This window comes from Melozone crissalis, unplaced genomic scaffold, assembly GCF_028551555.1.
Source record: "Melozone crissalis strain CALT ecotype California unplaced genomic scaffold, PUWL_Pcris_2 ptg000033l_1, whole genome shotgun sequence".
Lineage (NCBI taxonomy): Eukaryota > Metazoa > Chordata > Aves > Passeriformes > Passerellidae > Melozone > Melozone crissalis.
The window spans coordinates 875,522-895,916 of record NW_026535811.1 but is presented as its reverse complement, the minus strand read 5'-3'; the positions used below and the strand labels follow the sequence as shown (position 1 = coordinate 895,916).

The 20,395-nt window shown below is 49.7% G+C and overlaps 2 protein-coding genes across 7 annotated transcripts in view; both read left to right on the top strand.

The window, feature by feature from the left end:
• PRR5 (proline rich 5) overlaps positions 1-8,487 on the top strand; it is a 58,136-nt gene extending 49,649 nt beyond the window's left edge. For all 6 annotated transcript variants that reach the window (XM_054282165.1, XM_054282163.1, XM_054282166.1 and 3 more), the window contains 2 exons: positions 4,854-4,992; positions 7,712-8,487. In XM_054282165.1, the coding sequence (XP_054138140.1) occupies positions 4,854-4,992; positions 7,712-8,253 (681 nt within the window). In that variant the 3' untranslated portion in view covers positions 8,254-8,487. The remainder of the gene's footprint in view (positions 1-4,853; positions 4,993-7,711) is intronic.
• Positions 1-20,395, top strand: part of ST8SIA1 (ST8 alpha-N-acetyl-neuraminide alpha-2,8-sialyltransferase 1) — a 317,230-nt gene that overhangs the window by 181,235 nt on the left and 115,600 nt on the right. The gene's annotated exons all lie outside the window — the stretch shown is intronic.

Below are 20,395 nucleotides of genomic sequence, written 5' to 3'. Positions count from 1 at the left end.
GGAAAACTTTGGTTTCAAAACCATTTAATTAAGGCTAATGAAGTTTAGGACTTGGGTACTGTATCTCATGCAGTAATACCTGTTTCTGTTCCTGATAGGTGCCTTCCATATTCAGGACTGCAATCCCCATGATCCCCACGCCTTCAGAGCAGGAGACACTCTTGTCATGATATTACATTATGATCCTTTCCAAATGCAAGCACACTGAGGTGACCCTTGTTGGGTTTTGGAACAGTGTGATCAGCATGAGGATGTGATCCAGCACTTCCACTCTTCCAAAGTACTAAAGTGCTTGCAGATATTTGATATTGAGCTATTTTGGCCCTCAACTGCAAAACAAATAGGTCAGGCAAGGCCTTTGAAAGGAATTTAATAGATCCATCCCACAGTCATAGAGAAGCATAAAACTCTTCTGCTAAAATGAGACTAGGTTTATGAAAGGCCACAGTTATCTTTTAAAGTAAGTTCTTGCCAGTCTGCAGAGCAAATACTGCACTAAAGATACAGGTAGAATTTCTGTTTTACTGGTAATGCTTCAAGTTTTATTTTTTCTCCAAATTGTGATAGAGCTTCTTGTAAGCTAAGCATTCAGCCTTACGACTTTGGCTTTATTGCTTCATAGGAAAATACTGAGATAGTAAGGCATTGAGCAGTAAGTACAAGAAGAAGCATAAGCTGCCAAAATAACAGCACAATATTTCATGATCATTATTATTATTATTACTATTTTTTTAATGACTTTTAATTCCTGTCCTCATTTTTTCAGAAACAGTTGTGACACAAATAACCATCCAAGCTGACTTAACTCTAAGGCTCATTTTGTTTGCCTTTATAAGCACCAATCACTTAGAAATTTGGGGAAGGGTCTAAAAAGGACTTTGTATAGAGACCGATGTAGGTGGGTGTACAGATGTCTGTACATACTCAGCCATTCATTTATCTGTCCTTACATGCAGATATATGAAACATTTATAGCTATACTTTCCTCCATTCCTAAGCCTCTACTAGAAGTGCTTTTCTAGTAAATTTGGTGTTACACAAGCAGGCCATTGCACGTGTGGCACAGGAGATGGGTTAGAAACCTCTGGTAGGGAGACAGGAGTTCAAATGCGCTCTTGGGCCTGGCATGTAAATCAAAACGAGCTTCTTGCAGGCTCCCAAAGCTTGCTCTGAGCCTGCAGACACTTCTCTAGGCCACGTGGGCTGATTCATAAATAAGTGACATTGTCTTTATATCATATGGAAAGTTTAGACTGGGAAGGCTGAAATTGTCCTTGCTACACTTTGGGATGTGCTTGTATTTGGTAAGACAAAGGCCTAGAGGATGCTTGTCATTGAGAATCACATCAGGAAGGAAGCAGGAAAACTGCTGGTTTGTGGGTCAGGACGGGATCTGCACCCTGGTACTGCTCCTGCTCTGACAGGAGCTCCACAGCCGGTAAAAACTTTAAGGGGTTGCTCCATCAGCCCCCTGCAGAAAACCTGTGAACAATGGTCACTGCAGGAAGCATGTCACAGGTAACAGAGCATGTTTGTGTCAAGGCACGGTGCAGAGTCAGCACTGGCTCCAGTGAACACCACATATTTTATGAGTTTTCAGTATATGTTTTTAAAAGTATCCCGCCCGCAGCCGGGGAGCCCTGCCTGTGGGACCGCCCGTGCCTGTGGGGCCTCGCCCGTGGGGCCGCCCACGCCCGTGAGGGCGGTCGTGCCCGTGGGGGCGGCCGTGCCTGTGGGGCCGGCAGTGCCTGTGGGACACTGCCTGTGGGGCTGTGCCCGTGGGGGCAGCCGTGCCTGTGGGGCCGGCCGTGCCTGTGGAGCAGTGCCTGTGGGGCCGGCAGTGCCTGTGGGACACTGCCTGTGGGGCTGTGCCCGTGGGGGCGGCAGTGCCTGTGGGACACTGCCTGTGGGGCTGTGCCCGTGGGGGCAGCCGTGTCTGTGGGGCCGGCCGTGCCTGTGGAGCAGTGCCTGTGGGGCCGGCAGTGCCTGTGGGACACTGCCTGTGGGGCTGTGCCCGTGGGGGCGGCAGTGCCTGTGGGACACTGCCTGTGGGGCTGTGCCCGTGGGGGCGGCAGTGCCTGTGGGACACTGCATGTGGGGCTGTGCCCGTGGGGGCAGCCGTGCCTGTGGGGCAGACAGAGCCTGTGGGGCCGGCAGTGCCTGTGGGACACTGCCTGTGGGGCTGTGCCCGTGGGGCCGGCAGTGCCTGTGGGACACTGCCTGTGGGACAGAGCCTGTGGGGCCGGCAGTGCCTGTGGGGCTGTGCCCGTGGGGTCGGCCGCGCCCGTGGGGCCGGCCGTGCCTGTGGGGCAGAGCCTGTGGGGCCGGCCGTGCCTGTGGAGCAGTGCCTGTGGGGCCGGCAGTGCATGTGGTGCAATGCCCGTGGGGCCGGCCGTGCCTGTGGGACACTGCCCGTGGGGCCGGCAGTGCCCGTGGGGCTGTGCCTGTGGGGCAGGCAGTGCCTGTGGGACACTGCCTGTGGGGCTGTGCCTGTGGGGCCGGCAGTGCATGTGGTGCAGTGCCCGTGGGGCCGGCCGTGCCTGTGGGACACTGCCCGTGGGGCCGGCCGCGCCTGTGGGGCTGTGCCTGTGGGGCCGGCGGTACCCGTGGGGCTGGCCATGCCTCTGGGGCCAGCAGTGCATGTGGTGCAGTGCCTGTGGGGCCGGCTGTGCCTGTGGGGCTGTGCCTGTGGGGCAGGCACAGCCTGCACCTCGCAGCCATTCCTCATCCTGCTGGCCTTAATGCCGCTTTCCCTCTCGGTCTCTCTCTCCCCACTAGACTTTTCAATTTTCCTTCCTCTTTCTTTGTCTTTTCTAGCCCTCTTTAGTCGGTCAGCTTCTTTTGTTGTTCTTGGTTTTGCTTACCAAGGAACACTTCTCATGTGTAAGGTTGTCTCAGTTCACTTAATTTCGTTCTAGACCATCCATTTTTAAAAGAACTCCTCGCAGTGTGCAATGCAGCAGGGTTCTTTACCCACAGCTGATATTCAGCTACTTGTCTTTCACAAGTACAAAAAATACTAAAATGGTAGAAAAGTAAATAAAGCTCTACAGCAAAGCCTGGCATGAGCACTGGCTTCTGCCCTTCATATATGTCATGTTTAGTTCCAGAGGTATTTGGTGTGGGAGCCTGCTGCGGGATGTCCCCAGCCCTGGCCTTTGCTTGATGTGCTCATGATGGGTTTGTGAATATGTGGTAAGGTAGCAGGCATGGTGCCTTTCTGAAGGCTTGGCTAAATCCCAGCAGATTTAGAAACCCTGAACAGATCTCAATAAGCCAGGAATGACTTGGAAATAATACATGCATCTTCATTAAGTCTTCTGAATTATTCCAGTGTTAATTTTGCCTGGTGGAATAACTGTGGGCTCGTTCTACTGTTCCTTTGATGTTTGCAAGCTTTTGGATCCACTGGATATGTCTTTCTCTTCACATTTGTATTTGTGGCTGTCCCAAAGTTTTTCAGGACATAGCACATCACCAAAGATCGTTATTTGTTATTTAAAAACTGCTGTACTGGAATTGAAATTCTGTCCAAATGTGAATTGTCTGTTAGCCATTATTCATTTTTCATTCGTAAACCTTTATCAAGTGATGAGGCAGGGCAGCGAGCAGGGTGTAGAGTCAGCCATTCAGAAACACATCTGAGAGTCACTCTGGACTCTGGCTGGTGAGTCACACTGAGCTGTGAACACATGCTGAATGTCAGGATCCTTTCACACGCTGAAGGAAGTGTTGCACCTTTACTCATCTGCTCTTTATATTGCTCTCCGGAGCCTTTCATCCCAATCGGTTTCTTTGTACAGTAGCTCAGGAACACATCATAAAATCTCCTAAATTCTGGCAGAGTACTCGCTGAGTATGGCATTTAGGATCTTAATTCTGCGACATGATGTGTTGAGCACATGGGAAATGTGAATTTGCTCCATATTGCAAGAGGTGTCCTACTCAGGAGTGTAGGGGGCTCTGCTCTGAGCACATGGAGCACACACTCTGCAGCTGTGAGATGACGGGAGAATGCAATTCTGCAAAGTTTTCCTGTCATCTCTGCACCTCTCTGGCTCTGCTCTGAGCACATGGAGCACACACTCTGCAGCTGTGAGATGACGGGAGAATGCAATTCTGCAAAGTTTTCCTGTCATCTCTGCACCTCTCTGGCTCTGCTCTGAGCACATGGAGCACACACTCTGCAGCTGTGAGATGAAGGGACAATACAGTTTTGCAAGGTTTTTCTGTCCCCTCTGCAGCCTAACAAGTGTGCTTGTGGGTGGAAGTGCAGAGTTAACAGCTAAAGGCTAAACATTCTGGCTGTGGATGATTCTTACCATGCTGATTACAATGTGACTTTTGCCTGGAACATGATGGGTGCCAGGGCATGGATGAGGAAAGAGAACAAACTTCTTTACTGTAAATATTGGTTGTTGAAAATATCCTGGAAGTATTTCTGAGGGTTTCCGTTTCACCTTTCTCTTAATGCTGTTGGTATTGCTGAGATGGCAGTGACACCCTGTGGTACCAGATGCCATCATTCAGGAAGTCACTGTAAGATTGCAACAGCAAAAAGTCCAGGGATTTAATTCCTTCTTACAGATCATGGCTCTGTCCCTCCCTGAGTGCTGTGCACTAGGTAGGATGTACTTTGCTGGATTTACATGTCCTGGAGGTAGCTCTGGTCTGATCCACATCTCTTGGTTTTACAGAGGAGGAATCAGCTATAGCAGCACATCAGGCTCACATTGCAGGGCACCTTTGCTTTCCTCAGTGAAAATGCTCGTTCGGCTCTGCCTGCCCTGGTGAGCCAGGAGAGCTCGTGATTGAAGAGGCAGTGCTCATGCTGGGTGTTCGCTCTTTTTCAGGGGGTCCATGAGTCCAAAGGTGTGTCTGAAGATTATTTGAAGCTGGAATCCCTGCTTCAGAAGGTTGTTTCTCCTTACCTGGGCACGTACGGGCTGTACTCCAGCGAGGGACCCTTCACGCACTCTGCCTGTATCCTGGGTAAGGACAGCGCACACTCACTTGGCACAGCACACAGAGCTTCCCAAAACCTTCCCAGAACCTTGCTCCATGTAGGGCCAGGGCCTGCACCAGAGGTGCTGCCAGTGCTTGCATGAGTACATCAGCCTTCTTTTTTAACACCATTCCAGGTGCAGAGTCACAGTGAAACTTGCAGTGGCAAAAGATGGAAACATTCAGTAAAATTATTCAAGAGTGTTTAGCATTTCCACTCTACCTTTTAACAAGAGGGCTTCAACACAGGATGCTTTATGGACAGGGAGAGGAAGAAGCAAGAGGCCACTTTTAAAGTACTCAGTAGTTCATTTTCATGAGTGTTCATGAGTACACAAAGATTGTAGAAGGCTGTTAAAATTAGGGAAGAGAGCCGGAATTTGTCTTAGAAAAGACCAACACGTAAGCCTTCAAGCATGTAAAAGCTTTCTGCAGAGTAGAAGGTTACAAGCTGTTCTCCATCCCAGTGGAGGTGAGCAATACAGAGTGGGTCTTACACAGCAGTGAGAATTCCTATTACATGGAAGGAAAAATCTCTTTATTTCCCATGCATTGCCCCTGGAGATTATTGACTCTTCCCTGCTGAGAAGCTTTTTACCTGTCAGAAACATCAGCATCCATAAGGAGCAAGGGGGAAACATGGCTGGCCTGGTGGCAGCTTGAGTTCCCTCCAGCTTAATTTCTGATTCTTGGAGCTCTGGTGCCTTTGGTGATTTCTGTGATGGCAACATTTAGCCAGGATGAAGGTGCAATATCCTACATACCAATGCAATTTGGTCAAAATACAAGGGAGATACTACCAGTGTAAATGACAAAGGAAATGGGGTAGTACCTGAGTATTCTATTGTAAATACTGGCATGGTCTGATTAAATAGAGCAGACAGAAGGGAAGATCAGTTCAATTGCATGTTCTCTCTGCAGTCAATTCATCCTGTTTGCCTGTCAGAAATGGTCAGTAAAGCAGTTGATTTTCTCTTGGAGCTGGATGGCAAAATGGTTGTGTTGCAGCAGGTGTTCAAGACACAAATGAGTTTTAAGTGACTAAATAGAGGCTGGTTATGTCCTGAAAATGGTTCAGGATTACTGCTTTGTGTTCATTGCTTGCCATTAAAAGACTACAAGCATTTAAATGGAGCCTCAAACTGACATTTTCTAAATACAAGCTTTTGTATGTCAGGATAGCAAAAATGCACCCAAAGAGAACAAAGCATCAGTGAAAGGAATTGTTAGCAAATAATTGTCTGAGTACATGACTGCATAAGATAGGGAGGTTTTGGTGGGCTGGGCACTTCCTCTTGCTGTGGTCTGGGTTGTAGATGTAGCAGTACTCCTGAAATGGGGCTCACTGTAATCACTGAGCCTGTATACTCCTGAAATTTCCTGTATACTCCTGAAGTGGGTCTGACTGCAGTCACTGAACTGGATCCAAGGGAGCTTAGTGTGCAAGTGGCTGCTGCTTTTGAACTAATTCTCTTCAACTATTTTGGTAGCATGTTGTTAGCAGAGTTCATAGCCCCAGGAACCTTTTCTCATTACCAGCTCAAACTCCTAACAATGAAAAAGTCCAGAAAGGAACTTGGATCAGATGATTTCACTGCTGAGGCAGACACGGCTGCAAAATGCAGTCTTAAATACAGAAACTGGCTTTTTTAGTAGTACAGCATGTGATTGGAATTTGTGTCTAGGTGAGCACATAACTGCACAATAGCATGATTTGAAGGGATTGGAATATGTTTGAGGGAACGTGTACCAGCATCCTGATTTAAAGCAGACAGGTTATTTGCAGTAGCTGTGTGACTTCCAGAGGGTAATTTGATCCCCTGCTCCAGTTGTGCCTCCTTCATGGGATGGCAAAGTGAGAGCAGCAGGAAGAAAGCTCCAAAAGTGAGACCTAATTCCAGTACCTGTTATTCACACCACCTTTTCTTCTGATAGCAGGAGTGAATCTGAGCACTGAGACTGCTCAGAGTTAGAGTGGTGGTCGCTTTGCTCATGATGCTCATTTCATTCACACTGCCAGGATGTTCCACACTAGACTACTGCCAGAGAGGGAGCTCAGTGCTCACTTGCTGCCATCTGCTGCCTATTTCTTTGAAACTCCCACTTGGTTAACAGCATTCAAGCAATCGCTGCTGGATTTAAGGCAGATTTGCGCCCCCAAAAAAGAGGTTTCTGTGGGCACTGCCCTCTAGTTAACATTCTCAGTCACTCTTGGTGGTCTCCCCCATGTGGTCTCTGAACTTTGAAGGGTTTTCCAGAATCAGTAGAAAAACTGCCTGTCTTAATCCTCATGCTCCAAATTTGAAGAGACTTTATTTTCCCAGGATGAATGGAAAAGTTAAATTTCAGCTACTAAAAATGTTTATAACCTGAAAAAGAACAGACTTTCACTTTCTGTTCCTGTCTAAAGGAGGTACTTACAACTATCACCTCTCACTGTATTTACTGTTTTAGTTCAGCCACTGAAGGTATGTGAATATAAGGGAATCACAGTTATCATTTGTAAAGATAGATTTGGGGTCTACAGTATGCTAAAGAAATCTAGGCAATCTGAATGTCCAGAATCAGCAAAATGTCTTCTTCTAGAGAAGTTTCATTGCAGAAAAGCTTATGAATAATCAGGACTTTGCATTTCCTTTGAAGGCTGATAGTTAGGAGTACCATCCCAGGAGGCTGTGCAGGTGTGACTGTGGTTCTCTGTTCACAGAGAAGCGGTTCTTCAGGCACTCCAGGTCGGGGGAGATCCTGGCCAAGAACCCCGTGGTGCGCTCCAAGAGCTACAACAACCCCCTGCTGACGCCCGTGGCCGAGTACGACAGCGAGAGCGCGGCCGCCAACGGGGCGGGCATCCGCAGGCACTCGGTGTCGGAGATGAGCTCCTGCCTGCAGCTCCAGGGCTACCCCGGCCTCGCCCCCGTCACGGACAGCGGCTCCAGGGGCTCCGTGAAGGGCTCGCTGCCCGCAGAGCAGGAGAGGCCCGGCGCCGCGCCGGGGCAGGGCTCCAGCAAGCTGGGCACGGCCGAGCCCCAGAAGGGACTCTTCCGCTCCACCGGCGACCCGCACAGCTCTCTGGAGCTGGACACAGACGCTGCCTTACTGCCAGCTCCCTCCTCCAGCCCTGAGAACATGGTGGATCAGATCTTGGAGTCCATCGACTCTGACTCTGAAGGCATCTTCATTGATTTTGGCCGAGGCTGTTCCAGTTCGTCGGCGTACAATGTGGATGTGAACAGGCAGAGCATTGTGTGAAGGATGTTAGGAGACAAACTCTAGAGTTCAATGATATATTGACAGTTACCAAGACAGCGTGTTGGACTGTGGTCAATACAGCCCCACAAACTGTGGGGTCTAATGATACATGAAAGTTACTGAGAGGGTGTATTGGACTGTGGGCAATACAGCCCCACAAACTGTGGGGTTTAATGATATATGACAGTTACTGAGACAGTGTGTTGGACTGTGGGCAAGCTGTCTGTGCCTAGGCAGATTGGCCAGGGCACCATGGCTGTACTGAACACACACAGTTTGGTTATAGCAGGTGGGAATCTGCTGAGGGGGAAGCAACTCCAACTGCCTTTCCCCACGCCTGGCACCCTGCAGATGGATTTCCTGTTTCTTTATAAACCTAGGGGATCACAAACTCACAAGTGTCTGGTAAAATGCTGTTAGTGCAGCTGGCAGTGATTGTTTAGGAAAACAGCTCAGCAATAGTTGTGCTCACTTCTGATTTTCTAAAGAGGTTTCCTGCAGATGGTAGGTTGTTCTCTGAAGTGAAACACCTCAGCCAGAGGAGAAACAGCTCCTTTAAAAACAAACAAACAAATACAAAAGGCTTTTGGCTTTCATGCCACAGAATACAATAATGAAGAAGTCTCTTTTAATCTTTTTCTTGTACATCCTTGTATGTACTCCTTTGCCTAATGGTGACTTGGAGTTCTTGAAGAAAGGCAAATAAACAGAAATTTGCTTCCTGATGTCACACAATGCCCAGTGTCTCCTTTTCTGTTTCACTGTGTCCTCAGCCAGTACCTTGTGTCTGGGAGGATTGTCTCAAAATTGGCTTCCAAGACCAAAATTCATTTGCTCTGAATGTGGCACTTGGAGAAATCTGTACTGTCAGCTCCTGAAGCATCTGTTGTGTGGAGAGATTCCACCATGTTTCAACTTCCTTGTTTCCTAAATAAGTGAAAATCTGGCCTCTCAGTATATATTTATATTCTTATGGAAATGCCATAAAGCATCTGCTGTCAGTGACGGTTTTGGGAAGTGCAAACCTTGCAGCTCTCCTTATCCTGAGCACACCCAGCCCTTGGATTCTCTCTTGCGGTAACACAGTGGGTAAGAGCTGGATCAGTGGTTTTGCAGAGGGTTGGTGCATGTGATCCCAAGGTGGAGCAGAAATCCTGCTGCACAGTCCAGGTTTGATCAGGGGTTTGCAGTGAAATCCTGCTGCACAGTTTGAGCAGGGGTTTGCAGTGAAGGCAGCTCCGTTTTGTGTCTGTGCTTTGGTGGAAGGAGTCAGTCGATGCCTCCTGAGCTGGATGCCATCATGAGCCTTCACTCACAGGGAACTCTTGGAAAGCACAGGAGAGAGTGGAACTCCTGCTGAACTTGGCTCCAGTACATGACAGGAGCGATGATTCCCAAAAGTGTCCTAGAGTGGTACAAGCCACCACGCTGGCACTATCAGTCCCTACCCTCGTTCTTTCTGACAAACACTGCTCTGTCTCCTAAATTATTTTTGTATTTGGAGAAAAGGAGTGTCCGCAGCCTTGTTCTAAGGACACAGTGCAGGGAGGAAAAGGTAAGATTCAAACCCTTCCATAAAAATATTACATAACCCCAAAGGTAACAAATACAGTGACTCCACACACCTTCATCCCTCAAGGAACTTGAAATGCTTTAAGAGTCATGAGCATACCTAATTACTGGGGAATGGTTAAGCACAGGTCCAATGGAGGAGAGAAGACACTGCCAGGACCCTTCCCACTGCAGGTTTTGTGTGCTTAGTGCCTTCTGCTCTGATGGAAGGCCTTGGTCTCCAGGATTGCTCTGATGGAAGGCCTTGGTCTCCAGGATTGCTCTGATGGAAGGCCTTGGTACACAGGATTGCTCTGATGGAATCCTCTGCCATGCTGGCAGTTAACGAACTTCTCCCACCTTGCACACATGGAGATAGTGAATAAAGATCCTTCTCTGTTTGTTTTAGAAGATTATTTACAGACTGGGTCCAGGAGTGTGAATGCATGAGAGAAATTCTCCTATGGCAACGGCATAGGAAAAGGCGAGAAAGGCAAGAAAAAAAGGGAAAAAAAGGAATAAAAAAGGCAGGAAGAGAGGGGGAAAAAAGCCAGAAAAAAGGTAAGAAGAAAGGCATAAAAACAGGCAAGAACAGGAATAAAAAAGGCAAGAAGAAAGGCAAGAAAGAGGCAAGAAATGCAAGAAAAGAGGCAGGAAAAAAAGCAAGGAGAAAGGCAATTAAGACAAGAAAAAAGGGGAAAAAAGGCAAAAAAACCGCAAGGAAAAGGGCAAGAAGAAACGCCAAAAAAAGACAAGAAGCAAAGCCAAAAATAGGCCAAGAAAAGGGGAAAAAGGCAAGAAAAGAGGCAAGAAAAAAGAGAAAAAAAAAAAAAGAAAGGAAAAAGGGCAAAAAAGGCCAGAAAAAAGGGTAAGAAAAAAGGGAATAAAGGCAAGAAGAAAGGGCAAAAAGAAAGGCCAAAAAAAGGGCAAAAAGAAAGCCCAAAAAAAAGGGCAAAAAAGGGAAAAAGAAAGCCCAAAAAAGGCAAAAAGAAAATGCCAAAAATGGCCAAAGAAGGCAGGCAGGCCCAAAAAATGAAGAAAGACCAGCCAGAAAGGCAAGAAAGAAAGGCCAGAAAAACAGGAGAGAAAGGCCAGAAAGGCAAGCAAAGAAAAAAGGAGGGAAGGAAGGGATGGCACTGTCCCGTGTGGGGTCGGTGCCGATTATCAATTCCAGGCTGTGGCTGTAAAACACCCCTGAGGTGCCGTGGAGCTCCATTCCTGGAGGTGAGGTGGGACGTTCACACCCAGTAATTTCCAGCCGTTAGTGAGTGCAGATGGCAGCAAACACATCCAAAGCACACAGAGCAGGAGCCCTTAGAGGAGAAACCCCAGATCCTGATGGCAAAATGCTGTGAAGGCTGAATGCTGCATTGAAGGATGTGCTTCCTGCTTGCTCTGGGGCTGATCTCTGCTCATTGCTGGATTTTGCTTTACCTGGAAGGGCTCAGGGCAGGCCTGACCACCAGAGTCGCTTGGCCTGCACAGGGACACCTGCTGTGCTTTATGGGCCATCCTTTCTGCTCCAGGAGCTTTTTAGTGCTGCTCTTTCAGGCACCCTGTAATGCTCTGGAGAGATGAATTTTCCCTCTGGTTGTTCTTTGTACTCAGCTTCCCTGACACAGTGAGACACAAAGATGTGCGTACAGAATTTACCACAACTTTGCATGGCCTGGTGGGCAGGATCATCCCTGTCTCAATAAATGAGAGCAGCCCCGTGCATTTCAGCTCAGGTAGATAATTCCTGTTCAGAGGGAATTGCTGGAGCCCTCTGTGAGCTGGAGGAGCCTCCGTGGCCCGAGATCACAGTTTGTGGGGTAGAGCCAGGAATGGGTGCTCACGGCCAGGGGTGTGAGGGGTTCGAGTGCTGTGACACCCTGGACTGACAGTGCTAACACAGGCTGCTCTCTGCTTCTCTCCATCCCCTCAGAGTGCGTGGTGGCCTGTCACAAGTTTGTGGAAGTCAATGCCCTGGGTCTCACCGTGGCTGCCCTGAGCAGCTACGACCCCAGCACGAGAGCGGCAGCGTATTTTGTGCTGGCCTCCTTCCGCTGCCACCTGGATGGGGCTCGCTGTCGGGAGTAGAGCCAGGTGAGCAGTGCCAGGCTGGGCTCTGGGCTGGCTCTGGGGAGCAGAGCCAGGTGAGCAGTGCCAGGCTGGGCTCTGGGCTGGCTCTGGGGAGCAGAGCCAGGTGAGCAGTGCCAGGCTGGGCTCCCTTTGGGGAGCAGAGCCAGGTGAGCAGTGCCAGGCTGGGCTCTGGGGAGCAGAGCCAGATGAGCAGTGCCAGGCTGGGCTTTAGGGAGCAGAGCCAGGTGAGCAGTCCCATGCTGGGCTCCCTTTGGGGAGCAGAGCCAGATGAGCAGCGCCAGGCTGGGCACTGGGCTGGCTCTGGGGAGCAGAGCCAGGTGAGCAGTGCCAGGCTGGGCTCTGGGCTCGCTGTCAGGAGCAGAGCCAGGGGAGCAGTGCCAGGCTGGGCTCTGGGCTGGCTGTCAGGAGCAGAGCCAGGTGAGCAGTGCCAGGCTGGGCTCCCTTTGGGGAGCAGAGCCAGGTGAACAGTGCCAGGGTGGGCTCTGGGCTGGCTCTGGGGAGCAGAGCCAGGGGAGCAGTGCCAGGCTGGGCTCTGGGCTCGCTGTCAGGAGCAGAGCCAGGGGAGCAGTGCCAGGCTGGGCTCTGGGCTGGCTGTCAGGAGCAGAGCCAGGTGAGCAGTGCCAGGCTGGGCTCCCTTTGGGGAGCAGAGCCAGGTGAACAGTGCCAGGGTGGGCTCTGGGCTGGCTCTGGGGAGCAGAGCCAGGGGAGCAGTGCCAGGCTGGGCTCTGGGCTCGCTGTCAGGAGCAGAGCCAGGGGAGCAGTGCCAGGGTGGGCTCTGGGCTGGCTCTGGGGAGCAGAGCCAGGTGAGCAGTGCCAGGCTGGGCTCTGGGCTGGCTTTGGGGAGCAGAGCCAGGTGAGCAGTGCCAGGCTGGGCTGGCTTTGGGGAGCAGAGCCAGGTGAGCAGTGCCAGGGTGGGAAGTGTGAATGGAAGACTGGACTTGGGAATCAGGATGGTCTTCTTGGGTTTAAAAAGCCTGAATGGCTTTTAAAGGCATTTATATCAGACCTGGTTTATTTTTATTATTCTTTTTGTAAACTGAAAAACAAACAAAAAAACCAACCCTAATGCATTGCTGCTGCTGCCATGTGCAACACAAACCCATCTTCCCTCTGCCTGGAACAGGTGAGAGATGGAACTGAGCCCCAAAGGATTTTCAGCTCAGTGAGTATCCGTGAGTTTTATTGGGAACTGTCTGGGAAATCTTGTTCTTCAGTGTGGCTGTGAGGGTGGTTGAGCAGCCAGTCTAGACCTGCAAACACAGCAGTGCCACAGTGAGAGGCTTGGAATTGTAAACCAGGGTTTATTAAACTGAATTACAGCTGTGTGCTGTGCCCAGGTCCTTTGTACAAATAGTGTACGGGGAAAAACCAGAACTGCACATTGCATGTGATATGGATGGAATTTTGGCGGGGTTAAATAAAATCGAGATGCATATGACGGAATCGCTTGTACGTGTAAATATTGTTATCCTAAAGGAGCCCTCAGCTCTGTTCCAAGAGATGAGTTAAAATGACATTTCTTTACAAACCCGCAAGCCTTTTGGAGGCTGCAGTTTGTGTCATGTAGAATTCCCAGGGGCTGCCAGCAGGAAATCTGTGGGCGGAATCCAGCCGGGCTCGGCCGAACCGAGCCGAGCTCTGCCGAATAGCCGAACCGAGGTGGGTTAAACTGAGCTGGGCCGAGTGCAGCCGACCGAAACAAGCCGAGCTCCGCCGAACCGAGTCTCCTGCTTTCATGAGCATTAATTAGCGCGAGTGCGGTCACAGCCTAATGAATTCCTGTCCCACCCCGCGCTCCCGGTCGTGTCCGTGCGACGGCCGGGACGCGGCAGCAGGAGAGCCCCGAGCCGGGCGAGTTTAACGTGAGGCGGCGCCGCTTGCCCGCCCTCGGGGAGACGAGCCGAGCCGAGCTCAGCCGAACACAGAGAGCGGCTCCGAGTTCGGCCGAAGCGAGCCGAGCTCAGCCGAACACAGAGAGCGGCTCCGAGTTCGGCCGAAACGAGCCGAGGCGCGCCGAAGAGGCGAGTCCAGCCGAATGCAGCCGACAATTGCCGAATTCGGCCGATTACAGCCGAATTCAGCCGAGCAGCTGTGAGCCCTGCACGCTTGAGGCGAGCGTGCATCATTGCCGGCTTGGGATTGAGTGAAATGCACTAAGGAAACCAGCTCTGGGGAGGGAGGCAGGGAAATCCTCTCCTAACGTTTACCAATTCTTCCGTCAAAGCCATCACGGCAGGACAGCGTGAAGACTGAAAGTGTAAGAAGATGTGGAGGGAAACAGAGAATCTGACAGGAGCATCGAACGCACAAGTGCACGAATTTTGCTTTTTGCTTGGATTTAAACTCAGAAGTTGTAAGGAATTTGGGAGTGAGAAGGGATATTTCAAGAGAGAGAAGAAGTTGTTGTTACAGGCCCGGCAAAATCTTTTGTTCTAGCTAATAAAATACGTTAGTTTAAATTTTAAAAAAGAGAAAAAAGTGGTGTTTTTTTCCTTCATTGTTATATTCATTGGTGGTATATGGTGTGTTATTTTATTTCTTGGTGTTATTAACTCTGTGTAAATTGTTTTTTGAGTGAAGCTGACTTTCTGGATGGGTTGGTTTGTATTTGAGGTAGGATTAATTTCAACAGGTTTCTTTAATAGACTTCTGATAGGTGTTACTGGGATTTTGGTTTTGTTTACTGTATGGATAAACATAGAGCTTTGGTAGGGCCAGCTGGGCTGCTGGAGTTTTGGGTGTGAATTTATTAGATGGCATTTGTTAAACACAGAATAATTATGTGAGTTAACAGCAAATTACCCAATCACCAAATTTATCTAGCTATGCTACCTAAACACAAAGTTTTATGTCTTACCAGTTTTCTGTTCTTCTGCTCCTGGTAGTTGTTGCAAAAAAGAAAGCACTGCTATTTTTCTGAAGAGTTTTCTTCTATAAAAAGCCACTTACTCCCCTTGAATCTGAGTCAGAGAGGCCAAACAGCTGCAGCTGCTCTGAGGGCTTTTATACCCGGTGGGATTCACCCCCTGCCTTTTCCTGGGTGCCGTGGGAACGAGGGGCGGGCACCATCAGGGGTATATTAACCCCAGTCGTGGCCGAGGGGCTTCATTCCCTCTCTGGGATGTGCTGGGGTAAGAGCTCTCCTCTCATTTCAGTGAAGAGGCTCTTTCAGCTCATCTCAGCTTCTTTTCAGCAGGTGTTTCTGGGCATCTAAAGCACAGAGGCTTGGAAGATTCTGTGAGGAAAATGGCATGGAACACTGGGAATATTTAGGTTTGTGATTTTGGATTTTGTGTTTAGGGGTGGTAAGGTGCTTTGGTAATTTTTGGTTTTGCTCTGGTGGTTTTCTTTGGTTGTTGTTTTTTTTGGTTGGATTTTTGGTGTACTTTTGTTGTCTTTTAGGGGTTTTTTGGGGTTTTTGGTTGGTTTTCGTTGGTTTTTTGGGTTTTTTTGGTTTTTGGAGGTTTGGTTTTTTTGTTTTTCTGGGGTTTTTGGTGGTTTTGGGGATTTTTGGTTTTGGGGTTGGTTTTGGTTTGTTTTTTTTTTTTTGTTTGTGGGGTTGGTTTTGGTGTTTTGGGGTTTTTTGGGTTTTTTTGTTTTTTTTTTTTAGTATTTGAGGAGTGCAACTCCCTGAAATTCCAAGCTGTGTCAAGCACAAAAATTTTTTCAGCAGATTCATCATATCACAAGAGGCATCTGCCCAGTGTCAAGGATGATGTTTGAGATTGAGGATCCAGGTGAGTTGAGGATTGTGACTGGGAGAGGGAGGGTGAGCAGGTATCCAGTTAGGAGTTATTGTGGGCAGGGGGAGGTTTGCAGGCAGCAGGGTGAGAGAGGGTGTTTATTTGTTTATTTGAGGACTCCGGCCTCACAAGGCTTCTCAGAAGCCTAGCAGAGGTTTTCACATGTCTTACAGCACACAAGGTCATCCACTGCACTCACAGGAATGCCATTTAACTTTGCCTTTCTCTAACCCAGGTGCCACTCCTAATGAAGGCCACAGCCTTGGAATCAGGATGAAGCTGGAGCCTGCAGGAGCCAGGGACACTCGGGAGAGGGCAAGTAGCTGCCTTGGTGGGATTTGGCCCACATAACTCTGGACTCACGCTTTGGTTTTGGTTTTCTTCATTGTAGCTGACAGGCCATCACGGGGCCCTCCGAGGCAGACTCATTTCAGGTGCAACGTGGATTCCCATCGCTGATCATCCAAAAAGATAAGTTGGGGGCCATGGCCTGGAGATGGGATGATGGGAGAGGAGCAGACTGGGAGTTCTTGGGACAGATTTAAAAGGGAGGGAAAAGCAATCTTCTCCAAGGGCCTCTTAGGACGGCTAAAGGGAGAGGCTCTACTTTTGATGGCAGCTTTCAGGCGGGCAGTGCAGAACAGCTCTGGTCTGTGTCGTGTTGTCCGGTGTGCTGTGTTCCCTGGTGTGTCTTTGGGGTCCCTTTTGCCTTCTCCCCTCGAGGCCCTCACCACAAGCATGATGTGTCGTGTTTCGTGTCCCCCTGTTTGTCACGTTCTGTGTCACGGGTGTCTGCACACATTGGTGCCAGAGCTGTTCTGCCCTGCTGCATGGCCTGCTGCAATGGGACAGGCCTGGGGAGTTGAAATTTGTAAGGTGGGGTGTACATGGGCTCTAGATGCTATTCCTAGATTGACATAAGGTGTTTGCAGCTTGTGAGTTACCCTGGTAGTGTTTGACATATGTTGTAACTTTCTTTCAGGTGCAGATGCATTCCATGTGTGGCAGAGGGTCAGGGTTAGGAGGTGCCGGGCCTTCTTAGGAGCGCAGTGAGTAGCAGAGTGGTGGGATTTTGGCCTATGTGGTGACAAGATCAGGCACTGATGTTTGGTTCTCTTTATTACAGCTGTCTGAGAGACACCAGCATGGTGCCAGCAGGACCTTCCCAGCTGAGGAGGTGGCCTTTGTTTGCACCTGACACAGACTGGCATCCCCAGATGTCTGAGAGATAAGTAGAGGGCTGTGACCCACAGAGGGGATGAAGGCATGGTGCTGGTTTGGGAATTACTGGGAGGGGTTTTTGAGTCCAGTTTGGAGGTGGGGGGTGTTCATGAAGTGGCCCCTTAGGCCCCATAAAAGCAAAGTCTCACATTTGATCACAGTGCTGAGGTGCGCAGGGCAGAGCAGTCCCAGTGTGTCTCGTGTCACTTGTCTGTTGTGCATTGTGTGTTGTTTGTGTATCCCATGTCTTTTACCTTACGGGGGCCTGTCAGAAACCCTGGCATCATTCTTAGCATCCGTGTCCTCTGCATTCCTTGGCCTGGCACCCAGGCCATAGAACTTTTGACTCGGGAGCTCAGACAGGCATCAGACTCTCTTCTCTCTTTGGAAGCATCCAGTCAGATGTCTTGTCAGGTCTTGTTCTGAGCTGTATGGACAGCTATGACCCACCTGGATTCATTATGGTGGGTTAGGACTTGAAAGAATGTGAGGGCAGGCAGAGCATTCTGACAGTAGGATTCCTAGGCATCCATCTTTGCATTTCTTGGAATCAGTCATTCAGTTAGCATCTTCTTCCTCCAGGGTTCTCTGAGCCTCATCAGCTCACCATCGGTCTCAGCTTGGTCATCTCCTTTTGCATTCTCTCAGTCCTTGCATCCATTTTCCTTGACAAGAGGTTTCTGTTCCTGTTGTGTCCCCATCGTCTGTCACGTCCTGTCTGTCCTGTGTCACAGGTGTCTGCACACATTTGTGCCGGAGCTGCTCTGCCCTGTCGCATAGTCTGGTGCAATAGGAGAGGGTCCGGGGACTTGGGATTTGTAATGTGGGGCGTAGTTGGACTCTAGATGGGATTTGTAGATGGACACATCATATCTGGAGCTCATCAGTTATCCTGCAACAGTGTGACTCTTGTCCTAACTTTTTTTTCCAATTCAGATGGATTAAATCTGTGCCAGAGGGCCCCATCCTTGGTGAGGGGATTGCCCCGAGCAGGTGAGGCCCCATTTGTCTCTGCAGCAGAAGTGTGTATGGTGACTGTGTTACAGCTCTGGTCTTTGTCTTTCCTTTTAGGACGTAAATCTGGATGCCAGCAGCCAAGGTGAGCAGTGGAGAGAAGTGGTTGTTATTGCTCAGCTCTCAAGAACAACAATTTTTCAGCAGATTGATCCTGTCACAACAGGGATCTGCCCAGTGTCAAGGATGATGTTTGAGATTGAGGTTTCAGGTGAGTTGAGGATTGTGACTAGGAGAGGGAGGGTGAGCAGGTATCCAGTTAGGAGTAATTGTGGGCAGGGGGAGGTTTGCAGACAGCAGGGTGAGAAAGGGTGTTTATTTGTTTATTTGAGGGCCCCCTACACAAGGCTTCTCAGGAGCCTAGCAGAGGCATTCCCATGTCTTACAGCACACAAGGTCATCCACTGCACTCACAGGAATGCCATTTAACTTTGCCTTTCTCTTACCCAGGTGCCACTCCCAACAAAGGCCACAGCCACGGAATCAGGATGAAGCTGGAGGCTGAAGGAGCCCGGCACACTCAGGAGAGGGCAAGTAGCCGCCTTGGTGGGATTTGTCCCACATAACTCTGGACTCACACTTTGGTTTTGGTTTTCTTCATTGTAGCTGACCGAGAGGCTGACAGGCCATCACGGGGCCCTCCGAGGCAGACTCATTTCAGGTGCAACGTGGATCCACATCACCGATCATCCAAAAGATAAGTCGGGGGCCACGGCCTGGAGATGGGATGATGGGAGAGTAGCAGGTTGGGAGTTCTTGGGCCAGATTTAAAGATTAGCAGAGGGAAAAGCAATTTTCTCCAAGGGCCTCTTAGGACGGCTAAAGGGAGAGGCTCTACTTTTGATGGCAGCTTTCAGGCGGGCAGTGCAGAACAGCTCTGGTCTGTGTCGTGTTGTCCGGTGTGCCGTGTTCCCTGGTGTGTCTTTGGGGTCCCTTTTGCCTTCTCCCCTCGAGGCCCTCACCACAAGCATGATGTGTCGTGTTTCGTGTCCCCCTGTTTGTCACGTTCTGTGTCACGGGTGTCTGCACACATTGGTGCCAGAGCTGTTTTGCCCTGCTGCATGGCCTGCTGCAATGGGACAGGCCTGGGGAGTTGAAATTTGTAAGGTGGGGTGTACATGGGCTCTAGATGCTATTCCTAGATTGACATAAGGTGTTTGCAGCTTGTGAGTTACCCTGGTAGTGTTTGACATATGTTGTAACTTTCTTTCAGGTGCAGATGCATTCCATGTGTGGCAGAGGGTCAGGGTTAGGAGGTGCCGGGCCTTCTTAGGAGCGCGGTGAGTAGCAGAGAGTTGGGGTTTTGGCCTATGTGGTGCCAAGATCAGGCACTGATGTTTGGTTCTCTTTATTACAGCTGTCTGAGAGACACCAGTATGGTGCCAGCAGGACCTTCCCAGCTGAGGAGGTGGCCTTTGTTTGCACCTGACACAGACTGGCATCCCCAGATGTCTGAGAGATAAGTAGAGGGCTGTGACCCACAGAGGGGATGGTGCTGGTTTGGGAATTACTGGGAGGGGTTTTTGAGTCCAGTTTGGAGGTGGGGGGTGTTCATGAAGTGGCCCCTTAGGCCCCATAAAAGCAAAGTCTCACTTTTGATCACAGTGCTGAGGTGCGCAGGGCAGAGCAGTCCCGGTGTGTCTCGTGTCACTTGTCTGTTGTGCATTATGTGTTGTTTGTGTATCCCATGTCCTTTACCTTACGGGGGCCTGTCAGAAACCCTGGCATCATTCTTAGCATCCGTGTCCTCTGCATTCCTTGGCCTGGCACCCAGGCCATAGAACTTTTGACTCGGGAGCTCAGACAGGCATCAGACTCTCTTCTCTCTTTGGAAGCATCCAGTCAGATGTCTTGTCAGGTCTTGTTCTGAGCTGTATGGACAGCTATGACCCACCTGGATCCATTGTGGCTGATTAGGACTTGAAAGAATGTGAGGGCAGGCAGAGCATTCTGACAGTAGGATTCCTAGGCATCAATCTTTGCATTTCTTGGAATCAATCATTCAGTTAGCATCTTCTTCCTCCCGGGTTCTCTGAGCCTCATCAGCTCACCATTGGTCTCACCTTGGTCATCTCCTTTTGCATTCTCTCAGTCCTTGCAGCCATTTTCCTTGCCCAGAGATTTCTGTTCCTGTTGTGTTCCCGTTATCTGTCACGTCCTTTCCTGTCCTGTGTCACGTGTGTCTGCACACATTTGTGCTGGAGCTGCTCTGCCCTGCTGCCATAGCCTGGTGCAATAGGAGAAGCCCCGGGGATTTGGAATTTGTAATGTGAGATGTAGTTGGACTCTAGATGGGATTTGTAGATGGACCCAGGATATCTGGAGCTCTTAGCTTATCCTGCAACAGTGTGACTCTTGCCCTAACTTTTTTCAGATTCAGATGGATTAAATCTGTGCCTGAGGGCCCCATCCTTGGTGAGGGGATTGCCCCGGGCAGGTGAGGCCCCATTTGTCTCTGCAGCAGAAGTGTGTATGGTGGCTGTGTAACAGCTCTGTTCTTTGTCTTTCTTTTTAGGAAATAAATCTGG